We start from the raw sequence: 20,467 nt of genomic DNA, 5'->3' as shown, positions 1-20,467 counted from the left end.
TTCCCACCACTCCTTTATTTGCCGGTTTCACTTCCGTAGCTCTAGCTCACGAAGAATGTGCTGCACACGCTCCAAACATAAAATGATACACGAACACAGAAAGCAAGCTTCTGTAGTACGGTATATATAGCTAGCTGGGCGAGTCGGTACAACTGCGTCTATACTTACAGCGCGAACGAACCAAGAAGGACGAAGAAGAAAAACGTAACACGAGTGCTCTGTTAAGTCTTTATTCGTTGTTCTTGTTGGTTCGTTCGCGATGTAAGGAGCACGTTATTGAGCATCTAGGACAACAAAAGCACGTAATCGTTCAACGGCCTAAGAGAGAAATATTAAGGAAAGGGTACTACTTCCTTTATCCAAAGTTTCACACGAGTGGAGTTGAGACACGGCATATCGTACCAGGCTTCCTGAAATAATCGCGACGATCCAGAACTCGGTTGACGAGCACAGCTGTTTCTGCTCTCCGCGGCTTCGGAACGTCGCCGGCGCCAAAGTATGCGTATACCCTACACGCGGCCCAGCGACAACCCTGATCACGTGCGCAGCCATATGCGTATTTACCCAGGGGAGAGAAATGTAGGCCTCGGGGCCATCTAACCTTTTCGGAAAAGGAAAATCAGCGTAGCTGTTTTATAATTTACCAGTCTCGAATGGTTCATTGTGTGATTGATAATTCGTTACGTTAATGATATAGATAGCCGTCACTGACGCATTTTTCAGCCTCCTTTAATTTCATGGTAATCCACATATGCTATATTGCCGCGAATCTTTGCAGTGCTTGCTCATTCTTCAAATCTGCCGCCACGCCGCTTTATCGCTTTGTTTGCGACGCAAGACGCGCCCAGATTTATCCCGATTGATAGCATCCAGACAGAGCTGATTCTAGATTTTTTTTCAGAATGTTCTAGTACTTTTCACGCTTTATCTAGAAAGCTCGCTATCAGCTTTAAATTGAGCGCAGACGCCAGCGGCGGGCATTCTGTTCGACAACCGCCGAACACACTGGTTGCCTCGCCCCCGCCGGGTAATTCAGTCCATTGTGGGCGCAACTCAGCCCAATAAACAGTTTTCTGTTAACGAACTTTTGTCCGTCTTCGTCGCCCCTGCGACTGCCGTCACCACTACGTGACAATATATATGAAGGAAATAGTTCTCCGGATCACGTGCATTAGATGATAAATTGAAAGAAGCGCAGGCGCACGTGGAAAAGCAAAAACAAACATTAAATGTCGACCTTTCGGCCGGGGTACCGGCCTTCATCAAGAAGGCCGGATCGGGTACAAACACTCTTTCCCAAGCGATGAGGGCCCATCATGGTCGAGCATCAGTACCGGAAGCGCGCTGGTACCTATTTGACCGGTACATAGGTACCCGGTGGCAACACTTGCCTCCCACAGCGGCTGCGGATGCCTTTCAACAAGGCTGTCTATGGTTGGACAAGAGGCGTCCTGTTACGTTTCGCCTACGACGCGCGGTATAGCCGGCGCGGATGCAACGGACGCCGGGGCTTCGTTCAAAGCGGCAGACATTTTGGCCCGTTCGGCGCCGCCGCTACGCCTCCCCGCCAAGCGCGTCCAGGCATGTTCCAATGCCACGTGTCTTCATGTGCGTGTGTGTGTGTATGTGCATGTTGGTGCCCACGCTTGTCGAAGCGCGGCAGCCGGGGAGAGGAGCTTCCCCAACTGTGAAGCGAGGGGGTCTGACCGGCGCCGACACGACGTATGCGCCACCTTCTCTTCCCATTGTGTCTGACCGGCGCCGACACGACGTATGCGCCACCTTCTCTTCCCATTGTGCCCGAACGGCGCCGGCACGACGGCTGCTCCACCTTCTCATCCCATTGTGCCCGAGCGGCACAGTCACGTGCTCGTCTATAGAGGGTTCCTTCTTGCCCTCAACTGCGAGAGTATAAAAGCAGCTGGCCCCGGACGCCAAGGAGAGGCTCCGATTTCTTCTGTTGAGTAACGTGCACTCCCGTCTCTCTACTTCGGTCAACCTGACCGCCAACTCTTTGCGATGTTAGAATAAACAAGTTGTTTTGTTGTTACCAGTCGACTCATGCTTTGTCGGGACCTTCGGATGCTTCCAGTTGTACCCCAGGCCGCCAGGCCAACGCTACCCTTGGGGCTTGCGACCCAGGTGCAACAACAGGCGTCAGCGCCGAGTTCACAACAACTCGTGCCAGCGGTGCGATTCCAACAGTCCATAGACCCTGCCTCACATGGAATCTCGCGTAAAATGAGCTCGTATTACCGAGACGACGTGGTCACTCGTCGTGTCTTACATACAAATCGTTTATTCAGCGCGGTTGTTACACGTTATAAACATTGCACAGCAGCAATTCCATTCAAGCGCGTTATACAGTTGTATGTTATACTCTTTACGCGCGAAGAGACAATAAAACGCGCCTCTTTGCGCGTGCTTTGTTGCAAGCATCGAAACGACCTGTACAAGAGAGAAAAGCAATATTTGCTTGGTTTATAGCGCGAAGTATATATATATATATATATATATATATATATATATATATATATATATATATATATATATATATATATATATATATATATATATATTTCGGCTGGTGGACCAGCGAAACGGCAGTGAAATATGCTGTCCTAATTCAACGTACGTCGTACTCTTTTTCTGCAGTGTGCGTGTGCGTGAGTGCATGTGCATGCGTGTGTGTGCGCGTGTGCGTGTGCGTGTGCGTGTGCGTGCGCGTGTGCGTGTGCGTGCGCGTGTGCGTGCGCGTGTGCGTGTGTGCGCGTGTGTGCGCGTGTGTGCGAGTGTGTGCGGGTGCAAAAACCGTAGTAGCAAGCAAACATGACAATTAAGGTCTAAAGACTATCAGTTAAACATATAAGGTAGGAAACACATTTTTTCTAGAGAAGCAATATTTCTTTGCGTGTGCAGCCGGAGTCGTTTCGTGTGGTGAATAGACCTACCTATAAGGCACTTGTTAGAGGGAATGACAGCGAATTAACAGTCTCTGCACATCGTAGTATGGCGTTAACCCACATTGTAAATTACATAAACGCGCTGTGAAATGCTTGGTTAAACACCGAGCTCAAGGTTAAACACAAAAGAAGCGTAAGTTCCAATCAGCGATCGCCCCTACATCTCCTTCGCTCTCAAGAGCAAACAACCTCGCAGACTTTTTTTTTTTTTTTCGCCTCATCAGAAAGCAATTTCGGTGCGCAAAATTGAACCTGAGACCTTGCTCCAGGCAGCAGAATGCCAATAAACTGCATTCACACTCAACGTATGGCAAAAAGTGGTACATATACGAAGGAACAGGCGTGCAATTAGTATACAAACACACCAGACAAAATAAAGATAAACAGCAACAAGATAACTCCTGCTCGCTAGCACACTAATACTGCCTCGTAAGGTCAAGTCTACGGCATCGAATTTAAAAGCATCTCTGAACTTTGCGTGCGAGGCATGTACGGAGCACGCTTAGAAGAGCCAGGCGACGGCACACGGCCAGCCGCAGAGGCAGCTTGCCCCCGCACACCGCATGGGATCTCTCGCACTCGTTCGTCGTTTTGGCGAGTGCCCTGCCGTGCTCGCGAAAAACGCAGCTTCGAGCTCCGCGTTTTGCACAATAAGCGAATCGCTGTGAAGAAGAAGGGTCCAATAAATCACTGCCGCGTACTTCGTATCCCTCTTCCTCGCCGCGTGGAGAAACCATCCGGCATCCGAGAGAGGGAAGGACGACATTCGAACACACGCTGCCATCATCCGCGCCATCCCGTCTTCGCGCCTGGCCGACTCGCATCCAGCTACGGTTTTTTTTTCTCTCTCTCTCTTCACGCCCACAACAATGGACTGTACTGCCTATGACGTCATTGCCATCCATTAAAAAAGATTTTAAAAAAGAACACTGGCAGGGGAAGACGCAAGAACACAAGGCCGCGCAGACAGAGTGAAAAACGCCGGTCGGCGCCCATCCGTCGCGTCGCGTGTGCGGCGGAAAGGCGGGCCGTTCTAAATGCAAATCTCGGTGCTCCCCATCCTCGGCACGTCGCCGTGGAGGAGACGCCTGGCCGAACACACACCGACTGGCGCCGACGGCACCGCAATCGCTCGGCACGCGCCGTCCCGCGCAGCCGCGTGCTTTGCGCAGAAGCATCACAAAATGAAAGATGGCTGTTCCGAAACCTGGCATCGTGACACTTTATGTCCTGACTTAGCTTAACGTACACGTTACGTTCGACGTATTACCGCCACACCAAGACGTAGCAGGCGACCGATGAGCCAGTAGCGACAGTTATTAGTTCAGAACAGTCGCGCTAGTTGTTTTGAGTATTTTTTAGCATATGCGCAGTGGTAAAAGATGTACACAACATGAAAAAGACCAGACCTAACGGTCCCATATTCTAGTACACTGGACCCTGTAGCCCCATTGTTCAGCGTTCGTTCTGTCTTCACGTATGTGTGCGTTTTGTAGAGCTTTACATATGTCACCGCGACTATTTAAACTGCCTGAAACTAATAATGCCTACGCCGCCGCTCTGCTTCCTATTCTTTCTCCTCTCTTTACATAAACGAAGAAATAGCCTTTACTACGATACTCCGCCCTTTTTAGCAGGATATAACCAAAGGGGACTATACAAACCGTTTTATTAACTTAGATAAATTATATTAAATATCGCTTTGTCAGCGTAATCTCGCCTACGCACCCTGGTCACTTGCGGAAAGGCGGACATAACGTTCTCGACGAGCAACTATGATCGACTTCACCCAGAACAGCAATTCGCGCACAGAGTAGGGAGGAGTAACATCGACAACGCACCAAGATGAAATGAAGTGCCCACAACATGCACCCGACCCAGAAGTAATGAAAGCTCTCTGCCAAAGCTATCCTTCTATTTTTCCTTTTACACGTTGTCCAACATCTTAGATGTCGAAAGCACTTAGAAAAAGCTGCAGGATATGTGATATTCGCAAGAAAGCAACATAGATAGCTACATATAGGTATAATAAGTCCATACCGCAGACTTATATGATGCCCATTCCCTAGGAAGCATGGCGGCATCGTTCACTTCAATCACACTTTCAAACATACAGGCTTTAAGAAACGAAGACGTCACGCCTACCCTTCGCCGGTAGAGGGGAATTCGGTATCCATGATCCCTGCGGCTTCTCAGTGTGGCCATAGCAGCAGTTGCGTAAGTCGACAAACGGCACCAGTATCCGCTCTGTGAAAAGGTGGTCGATGCTTCCGACAACCAGGGTCACCGTCGCAACATCCAAACCCCGACGAAGCACAAGAAAGAGGCGGCGTGCTTAAGCACACTCTGTCATGCAGACGGCGCTTAACTCCGGGCGCCAGAAAGCACTCAAAAGCACGGCGCACTGTGATCAAAGAAACACGTACGTAGATCGCCACCACACAAACACAAGTGCACACCACACAGAGACGTGTCGACACCTCGTGAAGACCCCACAGTTTGTGCTACCCGCCGTCCGCCGATTGCTGACAGCGAGAGTTTGCCCTGCGACGATCACTGGCGAGATGCAGACGCCAGGTGTGTGTCGTGCGCAGCAGCCCAAGGTCGCTCAGCAATAAGCCGCTGCCATTACACCGATCCGGCATCAATTGCACAATCCAGCCCTTCTCGTATTTAGACTGTCCACAAGAATCATCCACCAGAATCAACTTTCAGCCAGCGAAGCCGCAAAGAAAAGAATCTGCACCACATCTGTACAGTCCCAAGGGGTACGACGCGCCGCAATAACCGACATGGCTGTGCGATTAGCCGTGAACTCTGCCTGGTCGACTAGACGGAGACACTGCGGCCCAAAGCCTCGCACCAAGATCTGCGTCCAAAGAATTCACGACATCTGACGGTAGACAGAGCGTGAAAATTCCAGTTCAAGGATAGCGACGCATTTCGCAGAATCCGACAATAGCTCAGCTTCCCCGCACGGCACGAAGCAGTGCGGGATAACGTACCAAAATAATCTTTTTGACGAAAGTCGGAGGCCCACGACGAAGTCGTGCAAGTAAGCCACAAGCTGCACAAGTCACAAAGCTGCAAGCAGCAAGTTCAACCTGCTGCAAGCAGCAGGTTCTTCAAAGTGCGCAGTAACCGTGATTGTGACGCTAGGAGGTCGAGTCGAAGGTCTGCTGCGTGTCGCAGGAGTGGGAGGCGGTAGCAGGAGACGCTGTTTGGTGAAACAGGAGAAACGTAGCTGACAGCTCCGCGAAACACTTCCGAAAGGCTCACTAGTTCGAAACGTAACGCGCACTGGCACACCCTTCCGTCGAGCTCCAGGGCACCCGGACACGAAGAGCCGCACGCTGCTAGAGGTGCAGGCACGACACAGCGTCGCAGACGACGGCTCAGCAGACGACGGCTACAAGACCCGCTGCGCGTGGCACGCGACACGACAGCGCAGCAAGGCCCGCTCGAAAAGAAGCTTCAAGCTTCGCAACTTATTTTCCTTGCTCCAGTCAAAGACGCGCAACGCGCGCCGCAACGACCAGGAACCGAAGAGAGCCGTCGGGAGGACACGGGTGCAGCGTCACAACGACGCCCTGGTCGTAACGCAAACTCTCGCGCTCTGCGGGACTGCTCCTCCGGGCGGTTTAAAAAAAAAACAAAGCAACGGGACTAAATAAAATGGGTGACGAAGGGAAACCGCAGTGAGCGAGAGAAGAAACACGCGCGCAGATGAGGCGAGGGTACAACGACAAGACCCGAATTAGAGGGCCCATTAGTCACGAGACCGCGGTCCTCCCAAGTGTCGCGGCGTCAGGGACGCTCGAGGCCAGATCGGAAGCAAAAAAAAAAAAAAAAAAGCCGGAACGAGAAAAGCGCACCACAACTGCAGCGCCGCCGAGAGCGGAACGCGACACAAGCAAAACGCCACGGCTGCGATGGCGGCATACGAAAAGAGAGCGGGACCCGAAGAATGGGATGGGAGGCCCCGTGTCGAGAAAAGGGAAAGCAAGAAGCAAGAAGCCACAGCGGCCAGAGTAGCTGTCACTCCAGCTTCCCGGCGCCGCTGCCAAGTTCTGAGACCGACGAGTCGTTTCTAGGCGGTGCGCGCGACGCCGATGCCCCGCTTGCAGCCGAGTGCAGCGGAGGGGACTCGAGAAAAGAAAGACCGAAAGACGGCATCTCCTGCGAGTCGACGGGCAGCCGGAGAAAATGCGAGGAGCGCGGCGAGTCTACTTGTCTCGTTAGCAGAAGGGGAGGACACGCACCGCGATGCGTGGGCGGTGCATTAGCGGAGAAGACTGCGGGGAAAACGCTTCACGTCGACGAGCACTGTACGCATACGCGACCAGTGAAAGTCGGTCATTTATTATTATTATTATTATTATTATTATTATTATTATTATTATTATTATTATTATTATTATTATTATTATTATTATTATTATTATTATTATTTGTTGTTGTTGTTGTTGTTGTTGTTGTTGTTGTTGTTGTTGTTGTTGTTGTTGTTGTTGTTGTTGTTGTTGTTGTTGTTGTTGTTGTTGTTGTTGTTGTTGTTCGGATATATAGCGAAATTACGGCCGTAAATGTGAAGTCAACATATCGATTCCCAGCGGTAGACTAGACCTTTCTTGAACCTTCGCGGCACGGCGTTGCTGTCAGTTCTTGATGGCGGTCGTGCTTCACACGTTCACGCAACGAAGTGTTATTCGGTGTTCTACGGAGCAAGGGACGAACGCCCATCGAAATCCACAGGAAAATGCAGCCCCCGTATGGGGAAAGGCGTCTCGCTTTGAGAAGTGGTGTGAGTTCGTGAATGGGCCGTGAAGACTTGAATGAGAATGAGCGTTCGGGGAGGCAGCCGTGCATCGCTGACTGATGACAACATTGCTCAAATTTAGTGCTGCGATGGGACAAATACGTACGTATTACGTAATAGTACGCATATTTGTAATTATCTGTATGTGCCTTATTTCGGCTGATAAAAAACAGGGGCATAGACTTTCTGGTATGCCTTCGTATATTCGGTAGCGCGTAGGCAGAGTTCCTCAGTTTACATCTTTACAGGCACTGACGCTAGGGCAACAATGCGCCTCCCTGCTGTAAATAACACATACAAGACAGCTAGCCTGTCAATATATTCTCAAAAGCTAATGCACCAAAGCCAGTTTCCTAAAGGAAGGCCTGTTCGAGTTCGTCGTACTAATATATTCAAATTGTGCCTGCCAGGTGCATCAAAATTAGTTTGAAAATGAGAAAGGTCAACACCAAGAGAATAAGAAATGAAAAACGAAAATAGAATCCACTGAGACTGGAAAACGGCAGAACCAGAATCGCAAATCTTCGCTAGAGGTGACAGGTCATTCCAGACCGAGCCCGAGTCCGACCGGCACAAGCCAGCTGCTGACGTCAGTGGTGACGCCATTGCTGCGTCGTGCCCGCGCCCGTTTGGACCCAAGCCAATTTACCAAATCCCCGGCGATTATTTGGTTTCCCTCTCCTTCGGGCCACCGGCGCCACCTGGGAAGCAGCGGTGGAAACTTTGGAACCCGCTCTGGCTCCCGCAGAGCCGCGGGTCTGACCCGATACGACGTCGAAGACAGCGCGTGGAAACAAAGTATCGTTAGCCCCCGAAGGGGGGGAAGAAGAAAATAACATGTTACGCGAGAGAAGAAAGAAAAAAGAAACGAACAGCGCAAGAGCAAGAGCAAGAGCAGCAAGAACATCGTTTCATGCTTCACAGTCCAGCCAACCTACGAAGCCAATTTTCCCCTAACTCTAATCATTGCTCTACATTTCCCTAGATTTTTGCAAGAAGCGGTTCAGTTTGTCGATACGGTTTCTGTAAAGGAAAATTCTTCTGTTACGCAAATAAACTGCAAATTTATGTTTAAATGTATTTCTAGGCTCGATATTAAATATTAAACTAAATAAAGTTACTGGAATGAAACTGAAATAGTCTCGCAATGTTAGTTTGACTAAGAACACAGCGTTGCTTGAAGCCATATTCACGGAAGAACGTGTAAACAAATTTATACTTTTCTCTACACGCAAAAATGTTTTACACGGAACATTTTTTTGGAATTGTACGGAAGATGGGCGACCGGCCTACCCTACAAAATGTAACAGTGTCAAATCAGTGTGCCACTACTCGACACCAATGTAAAAGATGCGGAATAAATTTTTCTTGTGTGCCGTGTACTGGTGCAGCACCACCACGCTTACGTGCTCACACGTCACTTGCAGTGAAGCAGGCTAATACGCGGCCCATTTTCGTTTTTTTTTTTTCGTTCCTTCATTACAAAAAAAAATCGCCCAAGCACGCCACCACTGAGACTCTGTCAAGGTTGCTCTGCCTATGGACGGTTTCCTCCTTGCCATATCGTGCTCAGCGGTACAAGAATGTATCTGTTCCCCGTTTACACCAAGATTTGCCTACTGGTTTGCACTGTGCTGCAGCATATGTTTGTTTCGTCGGTTGCAGATAAAGGTTTCTTTCAAAGTGTACAGAAATCCACAGCACAAGGGCAATATCAATGCTTCGTTAACAAGCCCATGTCATCCACACCCTGTCGTTTGCTTGGCGCGATGCGTTCACAGCACTGCAGTACGGTCGTAAGTCATACTTCATATGAAAATGAGAAGGTAATTCGCGGTTACTGAAATCAAAACACGTGACCACGGCAGAAGTTCCCATGTACCGGTCATTGTTGTGTCGCAGCAGTGCTTTATTCGTAGTGCGACAATTCCCTAGATTTTGATAAAATTCCCCAAATTTCTCTCAACAATGCCAAGAATCCTTAAATCTAGGGAAACTTCAGTGGAGTTGGCAGCACTGAATAGCTTCCATAGGAAATGACGAAGCTGGAGTTGAAGCAACCGGAGGCACCGCCTCGGTTACCGGTCCAGACTTCCGCCTGAACAACCACTTGAACGCGGGACATCCGTGGTAGATTGAATTCGTTGAATCGCTATAAGCTGCGTCACTTTCTTTACTTGCAAGGAGCCGTTCACGGATGTTTCCTCTCGTAGCTGAGATATATAGTACAGAATTTTGTATATTCCAAGGCCTGCTTTCGTTCTATATATTATATATAAGCAGGAAGGCAGAACTGCGGCTGAAAGTACGCACGAGGTTTTATAACTACTCAATACGACTAGCTAACATAAGCGCTGGTAGTAACAGAGACAATGAGAATTGTAAACATTAAAGGTAAAAAATATAGTGGACCATGTCCTCGTTGACACCCTTTAAAGGGCCCCTCTCACCAGGTCTGGCCGACATGAGCTGACAAGCGCAGTGCATACAATGCGCTCTATAGCGATGGTGCGCGCTATGCATTACATCCCTACGCGCCGCGGAATGATTAACTTCAAACCAAACGCCGTTTGCCCTTTTCCTCGCGGGCGCCGCGCTGTGCAGCCGGAGAGTCGACGTGCACAGCGCAAGTGCGCCTACTTGCGTCGCAGTGCTGTGACCTCGCCTATGGCGACACGCGTGACTTCGGGAATTATTCGAGGCAACATTAGTTATCTGTTTAATATGTTGCTTCAATAGATGCATTAAAGTGTAGAGAAATAATAAAACATACAAACCGAATGTCTGCGTGTCTTTGTTTTACTTCATAACGTAGCAAGAGAGATGTACTTCCGTTTCGTCTGCTTGTTCCTACGTCGTGCAGTCGCAAGCGCAGATAACAAAGCTATCATTTCCTACCGTGTTCCAGCATCGCGATCATGCTCTTTCACCCTCTCAAGGCTGTCTCATTGCTCGTGAATGTGGCACTTATCAGGTGCTCTCGTGCAGAACGCGCAATATCGTTCGCTGCACGAGACGAGACAAACGCAAAAGCACGCGTGCTCGAGACCGTCACCGGAACTGCGCCACTCAGCAAAAACACGAGCGGAAAAACAAAACAAAAGAAAGAAAGGAAAGGCGGCGGTGCCCATGACGCGATCCTCCGCCTCCGGTGTGGGAGAACGCAAGGAAGGAAATATCGCTTGCGGAAGCTAGACGGGGCCAGTGGAGAGAATGTATGTTGGCCGTGCCGTCTGCCTCCTGAAATCGTGGGTTCGTGCCACTTCAAATATTTCTATCACTGCTATTAATGAACTAGTTTGAAAGATTGTTGCTATAGAACACTCCATAGGTAGCACGTAACAACTTCCAGCGTATAACCGAAATTTGCTATGTGGCCTGGTGAGGGGCCCTTTAAGCGCCGGCCTCGCCTGGAGGTGTGGGAGGCTGGGCGTGCCATCTGAATAAAACGTTCTACTGCCACTTTCGAGTCACGCAAGTTCTCGCTCACAGCGTGATGTCCGTTAATTGACAACGAAAGGAGCGTCCCGCGGCGCAGAGCTAAATTACCCTGTCCGGGACGAACCCAACCATGTCCGGGACGTTCCAGGCGGTACACATGCACGGAACTATTCGAATGGCCGATATGAAGGAAACCTGGACAATGCAACGTAAGAACACAGTTCAAGCGCATAAGTGGACGAGCACAGACAATAAAAGCGCGCCTTTGAGAGACGAAGATCGGGTTGGGACGCAAGTAAGCAGAGATGAAAAGGAAGCTGCGTGAAGGAACGCAAGGCGACTCGTGGCATTGTGCACGACGTGGCCCAATTGGTCGACGAGGCAGGTTCTTCATCACCTGAGATGAATTGCTTGCTTAAGCACTGCTATATGTGATACTGTAGCGTCGGTGCCCCGTCGAAGGGAAAAGCCCGCTGCGTGCTTAATGCACACTGCTCTGCACCTGCGCACGATCATCGAAAGGCATTGCGTGGAAAGCAAACGAGAAAGCAGGGTGGCTTCAAAAAATGCGAGAATCGCTCATGAGCAAGAACTTCATGCAAAGGGTTTCATGTAAATGCCATTCAGGTGGCAGCTGCGATTGTTCCGCCACCAGGGAAATCATGAAACATTAACCGTGAGAGTGGTTATAGATTCAACTTTGTGGTTGGCTTAAATAGCTGCGTTGCTTTGCCGCAGTTGATAGTTTTGCTTATCCCTGAATTTTTACTACATAAGCTAAATAAATGTTTGGTGTCACTCCGTCCTGACACTGACATTACCGACAGACGAATATTGAGATTCTGAGCGATGAAGGACGTTATCGTCAGATGTCTGTTTGGATGGCCTTTGTGTGCAGCACCCAGGAAGCCTGGCGCCGTCAAAAGTAAGGAGGCTGTAGCCTGAGCAAAGTAGATCCAAAGGAAGAGGACACGCAAAGGAGGCACTGGAGGCGATCTCCGGGTTCGGATAGGCGTGCCTCCACAGCCAGCCAACCCGACCTATATGTTGTCAGGTTCAATGGTGTTAAAATTTTCATCGCATTTGCCTAGCGCCTACTTAGGTCGACTCTGTTTCCTGTTGCAATTTACCGCCTTAACCGATAAGTATCTCCTTTTTGTCGGCGTGTCTGAGGTCTCTTCAGATCCCGCGGCCAAACCATGTGTTCCCCCTTGGACCTCGCTTGGCTGTAATATGTCAGCGACTTCAAAAATTCCTATCGTGTTACTACCTCCAAACTATTTTTGCTTTTTTATATAGAGTATAATAATCCCAGCATCAGTACTTAGGTAACTTAAGTTTTCTGCATGTACATGGCGGACAAGTGTTTACTGCACGAACATCCAATCGCAGTTGCAACGGCTATGAGGAATTCAGGTCAACTTCATTTCCATCGTTATTTGAATTCTTTGTGTAACAATGTCGTCGTGCTCTCTAAATGTCTCAGAAAGAAAACCACAACTGGAAAGTTATTTAACATCTACTTGCATCGTGGCGTTGCACAATAGAGCAGCTCTTGCAGATACGGCAGCAAAACAGGATAACTTTTTATGATAACCTGCATACCCTGTACTCCTAGCACTGTATATGACGTCCCACTGTATCCTTCCTATTTTAGGCGACCTATTTCTCGGCCTCTTGCGCATGCGCTTGTTTCCCGCGCAGTGATCGTTTTTCATACGCAACGGCGCCTATACCCAACGCCTATAAGTGGGTCAGTAAGGCATCGCAAATAAACAAACAAGCAAACGTAAAATAAGATGCTTCGTTCTAGATAGAGTATGCTGCCATATCTAGCTATGAGAATAGCTAGAGTTTTGCGACCTGACATACATCGGGCAGGCCACACGGGGACCTTGGCTATCCAACCCTGCTGCACGGAACACATGGGACACACGTACAGCGCCCACACGTACAGCAGACAACGACGGCGATGATGCCCTGCACTCGTGATACGGCGGCGGCAGCAGCAACGCTCTTCCCCTCTTGCCATCTGTGAGCGTTGCCGGAGCAACCAGTCCCAGGCAAGTCCCAACGTGGGATGCCAATAAAATTACCCCCACGGCTCTTGGCGTGCCCACTTTGGGAGAGACAGAGCCGTAGCTGCCGGCCGCTTGTTTACAGCTGCCAGCCCGACGGGAGACCAGCGACAGTGCGGCGGCGGCGGCAGCCAGTCGTTACACGCGCCGAAGGGCGAGACGCAGCGCGTGCGCTTCGCTCCAGCGATTACGATGGCGCGCGTACGCGCGGATGGAGAAGCGCCGTTCGGGACAACGCAAGTTGCCCGCGAACGCAACCAAAGTTCAGAGACCGACGGTAGCAAAACACCGGGATAACGCTGGTGACGCCAAATGGAAAAAGAATAGTCACTACATTTATATGTACTAGGTAAGCCAACCATATCAAATGTTCTCAACTCGGGCGCTACACAGAACACTTATCCTTGTACGATGTGCTGCGCACAGCGCAGGGCTCACAGTTCCTACCAGGCCTGCCCATCTTGTTTATTCGCATGGAAAAGCGATAACACTCCACTATTGAGAAGGGTTTGGACGTTCAGTCAGGTCGTTCCCGTAGACTAAAGACATCGACATGGACTGTTTTGGTCAAAAACGCCGCAAGAAAGACGGCGTATCGCATGTGCGCCAAGGAGGTGCCATTCACCCAAACTGGGTCAACACGGGGTGTACACAACACCGAAAGCAAGGACCGTTAAAAAGAACGGGGCGACAATGTGATGAAGATATCAACGTTTAAGCAGCTCGTGTACAATGTAATCACAGAATTACGAGTGTGCATTGGCCGTTTAAACCCTATTGGAAGACTTCGCTGACAGAAAAAGTGGGATGCACGGGGTCAGAAAAATTTGAGCACAGTTCGTACACACTTCGTTGTCTATGTGGATGGGCCTGCATTACAAGCATACAATTATTTCTCTCTAATATCTATGCATCAGAGGTGTCTGCGTCAAACAAGGAATAGTAAGATGCAACGAAGCTAACTAATAAAGAAGGAAATAAACGGACACAACGTTACAGAGATAACTGAGCAATACAGATGTGTATAGAGGTAGCAGCTGAAAACTAAAAGGATCGTGGCAGAATGTCGATGCTTGAGTGGGGCCACGATGTGAATCGCGTCAGCAAAAACGAACAAAATTAACGGCGCGAAAATTGAGGCAAGGTACGCAAAGCTCGCGATAACAAAACAAGGAGAGTTTATTGTTTAGGCAAGCGACATGCATCATCCTGACGCGCGTGTGTCCGGGGTCAGACATCAGAAGGAAAGAAAAAAAAAGTCTAGTAATGTGAAAAAAAGACTGTGGCCGCCACCGCACTCACCTGCCTGGCGAAGCTGTTCGAACTGTCTGAGAAGTTCCCGTCGGGATGCCGGATGTGTTCGCGTCTTTTGTTGACAGATGCCTGTTAAGGAGAATCGAACGACACAGTCAGAACGAGACAGAGCATGTGCGGATATCTGCTAGAAAGATTACTGCAAATTTCCAAATGTCATCACACCAGCTAAGCCCTGCGCTGTTCTCAATGGCGTTTTGATTTCATTGGTACCACTCTAACGTACATTCGGTGATCCTGCCCAACTCGGCCGCTTCCTCGCAATCCCAACAAGGACGCAGTCTGATACATGCCTCCATTCTACTGTCTGCAAATTCGTTGCATTCCTCGCGACGCGGTGCTGACATTCTTCTCAAGCTTCTTTGTTATCTTCCAAGTTTCAGCTCAAAATGTTAGCAATAGTAGAATGAAATGACTGCACATTTTTCGTGTTCAAAGAAAGGATTTTCTGTTCAGAGGGTATGTTATATACGTTCCAACCCACTTTTGTTAATCCGGAAATGTCCTTATCGTAATCCGGGTCACCTGTGACCACTTGGCCCAAATAAGTGGGCCGTCGGGCTACTGAAGATTAATGTAGTATTCTGCATATCAACACTCGCAGTCTAAAACTTTGTCAGTTGGGATCTTCAATCATTTACTGTGAGTAACTTCGAACGTTGCTCAAAAAATGTCATCTGTGTACTGCAGGCAGATGAGACGTTCCCAATCTTTCTCCACACGTAACCATTGCCATACTAATAGCTTGAATACTTCTAAGCATCCAGACAACTGGAGATATTGTGCCTTCTTGCCTCACTTGACGGTCGGTATTTCTCTACTTTTTGTAAAGACTTGTGGTAGAAGTAGAATCCTTGCAGACAGTTGGCGAGATATTGACGTGTGCTTCCTCTAACCTTGTCTACGCAATGCCTCCATGACTGCTGGTTATCTTTTCTGAGCCGGGAGCCTTTTCGTAATCTATGAAGGTCACACAGAGAGGTTGGTTATATTCTGTAGGGCTCTCAATTTATTGATGACATGGATATTATCTAGTGCTTAATATCCCTTTTTAACCCTTTCGGACCTGGTAGTGTCAATCGACGACATTACAGAAGATATCCCACCTAATTGATGAAAGAAAGTAAATACAAAAAAGTTCAGCGTTCGACGTGAAGACAGCATAGTCTTGAGGCAACTGCCAGAAGTTCAGGTCGAATGAAGTTTGAGGTTGATTTAGCGCGCATTGCAATTCCTGTGCATGTGGGCCATATTGGGTAGGAACGGTAATAAAACTGCTCGTGAACCCTACATAAGAAAGAAAGGTACACACTAGGTGTACGAGTGATACTTCAGTCAAGTTGTACTTATTCTTGTAAAATACCCTCAGGCCCATATGGCATTAAAGAGGGAAGTGGTTACAGAGTAGTAGTGTAAAGCAAACAAACAAGTGCTGTCACTTCTGTAAATAAAATGATTCTCCTGATTATACAATGTTAGCTACTGTTCCGCGGAAAAGTTTGTTATCGGTGATGGCTACGATACTTGAGGGAAGGTGGTTCCATTCCTGAGATGTACGGGGGATGAGACTGAAAGAAAGGCTTTGTGCGACATGAATGAATTGCTACCTTACTGCGGTGATGGACGCGGTTTGAAATGCACTGAGGCCATAGGATGAAATTGTCGTGAAGCGCGGTGTGATTAAAAATTTTATGAAATAGCGAAATACAGGCAATTTTGTGGCGGTTAGCGAGTGGAATAAGTGCTAGGTTAGTTTTCATTAAGGTTATACTCGCAGCATGGCTATAATTAGAAAGAATGAAACGGGCAGAATTATTTTGTACTAGTTCAAGTGACGTAATGAGATTAGCGTGACTGGGATCCCAAACTGCAGATGCATATTCAAGTTTCGAGCGTCTTAGAATCTTGTAAAGCTGCAACATTAAAGTAGTCGGTGCTTTGAAACAGTTGCGCCGTAAGTACCCGAGCATGCGATTAGCATTGTTAATGAAGTACTGTATATGCATGGTTCAATTTAAGTTATTTGTAACGCGGATACCAAGATGTTTATATGACACGACGAAATCTAAGGGAGCGTTGTTCAGATGGTAGGTGCTAGGAGTGCAATTAGATCTGGATATATGTATTATTTTGCATTTGTTAATATTTAATTCCCTTAGCCACTTCCTGCACCAGTCACCTATATTATCCAGATCAGCTTCGGGTACATTAGTATCATCAGTGCTTTTAATTTCCCGAAAGATAACACAATCATCTACGAACAGACGTATGTTAGAAGATATTTTAGCGGTCAGATTATTAATGTAGATAAGAAATAATAGTGGTCCCAGCACAGACCCTTGTGGTACACCCGATTGAACTTCAGTGAGTGGAGAGTTACGACCGTCAGCAGTAACACATTGGAAGCGGTTAGTAAGGAAATGCTCTATCCATTCTAGAAGGTTAGGGTCGATATTTCGCAAGCTTAGTTTAAAAAGTAGTAGTTTATGGCATACTTTATCAAATGCTTTCCTAAAATCCAAGAAGACAGTCAGCGCACGATGAGCGATCCAGGATGCGATGCAGTTCATGAGTTGTGTTTCGCAGGAATATGATTTTCGAAAACCATGTTGTGCGTTAGTAGAATATGTGTTGGATTCTAGAAAGCTAGCCAGATTCGTGAAAACTACATGCTCTCATAATTTACAGCAGCTACTTGTAAGGGATGTGGGGCGATAACTAAGAGGTTAATCTCTGGGGCCATATTTATAGATTGGAACCACTTTCCCAATTTTCCATTCCTTTGGAAGCTCACATGAGTTAAGAGAGTGTCGGAAAAATTTTTGTTAGTATCATGGAACTAAAGAGGTTAGTGCTTTTAAGGAATTTACTGTTAATGCAGTCGTATCCAGGTGATGGATGATACGGTAAATTGTCTATTAACTTGTTAATTCCGTGTGCCTCAACAATCACTGGATGCATTGGTAAATACTCGTGTTGGTATGCGATAGGAAATTCAACATTGCCATTTTTCTAAAATTGACTTGTAAATGATTCGTTAAGAATGGTCGCACATATGTTCTCGGGAACAGCATTTCCAGATAAATCTTCTAATGAAATAGCATTGTTAGTTGTTGGGTTTACCATCTGACAAAACTTTTTAAAGATTTGTTTTTAGTATTTCAGCTAGTGTACGAGATAAGTAATTGTCTTCAGCAGTTTTTAAAGCTGCTATATAGATATCGGAGGCGGATTTATAAGTTGCTCAGCGCGCGTCAGTAGGGGATGATTTTGCTAAGCTATAGAAGCGCTTTTTGCGGTTGGGTAAGCGTTTTAGATGACCGGAGTATCATGGCGCTTGCGCATTTGAAGTGATTGTGCGGTTAGGGATGTATTTGTCAGTTAATCTGTGAACTGTACGTGTGAAGAAATCCCAGTTAGATTGGACTGAACGATCATCGAAGTTTTTGACAAAATCATCATAGGAATGAGACAGCTCATTGTTTATTGTTACGAAGTTAGCTTTCCGATAGACGCGTATGGTTTTTCGGTGTTTGGACTTTTTAGGGAAAGGAGCGTCAATTATGAAATTGAGCGAGAGGTGGTCACTAATTCCTGGTAAGTAAGTGATATGAGATGCAAGGTCAGCATGTGTCGTAAGTACCAAGTCGAGGGTGTTAGCTACGTCATTTGAAATCGTGGTGGCCTGAGTAACTATTTGCATGAGGGAAAAAAACTGAGCATAAATTAAGAAAGTCATCAGCCTGTTGCGAAAATGGGGAATGACGTAATGACAGGGTATTCAACATAATGTTAGGAAAGTTAAAATCTCCTAGCAAAAGCAAAGGGTGAGAAGGAAAACGAGAATATACTATGCTGATAGTGTCATGCAGTTCATTAATAAATGTGGACGGTGAAGAAGGCGGTCGATAACACGTGCCAAGAATCAACTTAGTTACCTAGGGTTAACATAACCCATGTTATTTCTAGAGTGCTGTTAACTTGGATAGGTGATGACGGTATGTCTTTTGAAAGCGCAAAAGGCACGCCTCCACCTCTACGTTCGGTGCAGTCGCAGCGGTGAACAGTACGCTACTGAGATGGACTTGTTTGAGAGACGTCATATCCCTTGTTGCGCCTACGCAGGAATTGGACCATGCCCCGTCTTCCATTTCAATAAATCAGTTGGTTGATGGCCCTCTGTGCGCATGTGTATGTTTCTCCCTTTCAGGCGTCTTTTTAGCGCTCTAAAAAAATATTTTCCAACTTGTCCAAGAAGAATATTTATTCAGTTATAAATTGAAATGACATTTACCGTCATCTTTGTGATCAGTTTTGACAGTGATCAGTCTTGGCGTAGGGATTTTCATGCTCCTGTCGTTTCTTCTAGGTCATTTCTCCCCTACCCCCCTACCCCCTCCACTTCAGGAGAACTTATCTATTGTCTTGATGACTGGCGCTATTGGTTTGTCTTGGAGGCTCGCGCAGTATTTGGCACCTACCTCATTAAAACATATCGATTTCTCCCGATTACTTCCTCTGATCGCAGCGAACGAATCTTACAAATTCGGCACAATTACATTTTCGCGCGTTTTACAATGCTTTCCATTACAGGCATTCGTACGCACACGAGTCTTCTGAACATCGTTCATAACGTTACAAGCTGCCCTCGATCCATGTCTACGGATGGCTATATATTTAAGAGGGACACTCTGAAAGACATTATGAGATGCTTTACAACGAAGCTGTAATTGCGCAATTGCGTACTTTGATCATATTGATGAGTATTCCGCATGACTGCGGTTGAGGATTCATTTTTCCACAATTATCTGCAAAAGGCGCGTGATAAACACCCTACAGAAACGTCACTGTAGTGCAGTATCCCTGTTTCCGCAACTCTATCCTTAGTTTAGATCCGTTAGCAATCATACGCGAAAAACTGGGTATGAGCCAGGTGCCTCAAAAGAAAAAAAGGTAATATTCTTTCACTAAACGCATCCAGTTCCCGCAATGAGAAAACCCGCATCTTTCATGTTTCTACTCACCATTACTGTTTCTCTCAAATTTTGTTATGGCCTCGGGTTCAGACTCAGACGTTCGGTACGCCTCCGTGTTCTGCGACTATCTACTGAACGGGGTCATTTTTTATAGGAAACAATCATCGAGCTTTAAAGCAAGTCGCCATCAGGGTACGAAGCAGGGGTGGATCCAGGGCAGCCTCAAAGAAAAGGGAGTGTAGGAGGCGGCAGGACTTTCCCTTTGGATCTGCCACTGGCACAAAGATCCCATTTTTGAACAACTTAACCAATGCAAACTACACTGTCAAAAACCCCGGCGGTGAGTACCAAGCATGACCATGGGTCTTACGATGGTCTCCCTGCATGTCGGCAGAGGCTTATAGCACGCGGAAAGATGCAAATAAACGGGAACGCGTCGCCGCATTTCCACTGACGCCATGTTTCGAGCCCGCACTAGGTTTAGGAAAGGGCTAGGCCGGGTGCCATGCCGAAAGCTTGCGAAATTACACGTTTATCTCTAAGATGTCACGTTGAAGTTTTATACTTATAGTACAGTTAAGGAAAGGTCAGCACGGGGACAAAAAAAGTAACGCTGGCATTACTCCACGTCTGTTCCAACGCTATTTCGCTCCAGTCATTTTCACGCTTTGTCGTACGTAGCCCGTTCAATCATCTTTGACAGCAAAAAACGAGCACTTCGGTTCCGCTCCCAATTTCTAATTTCCGACGCCTTCTCAGTGTGCTGGCACGCTAGCAAGCCAACCCTGGTAATTCGGTTGCTATAGGCGACCAGTAAAGGTTATAAAATGTTTACCAAACCGCTTCTAGTAGCAGTAGTAAAATGTATCTATAGAAAGG

At 47.5% G+C, this 20,467-nt stretch overlaps 1 protein-coding gene across 4 annotated transcripts in view; it reads right to left on the bottom strand.

Moving 5' to 3' along the window:
- The window catches only part of LOC142571486 (voltage-dependent L-type calcium channel subunit beta-1-like), a 125,003-nt gene that overhangs the window by 84,525 nt on the left and 20,011 nt on the right, over window positions 1–20,467 (bottom strand). For 3 of the 4 annotated variants that reach the window (XM_075679876.1, XM_075679880.1, XM_075679877.1), the window contains exon 2: window positions 14,601–14,681. In XM_075679876.1, coding sequence (XP_075535991.1) covers window positions 14,601–14,681 — 81 coding nt within the window. Of the gene's footprint in view, window positions 1–5,108; window positions 6,588–14,600; window positions 14,682–20,467 lie in introns of those variants that run through there. The other variant, XM_075679878.1, reaches the window with a different exon arrangement.

Source organism: Dermacentor variabilis, chromosome 2, assembly GCF_050947875.1.
Source record: "Dermacentor variabilis isolate Ectoservices chromosome 2, ASM5094787v1, whole genome shotgun sequence".
Classification (NCBI taxonomy): domain Eukaryota; kingdom Metazoa; phylum Arthropoda; class Arachnida; order Ixodida; family Ixodidae; genus Dermacentor; species Dermacentor variabilis.
Note: the sequence above shows the minus strand (reverse complement) of the source record. Positions and strands in the feature narration are given on the sequence as shown.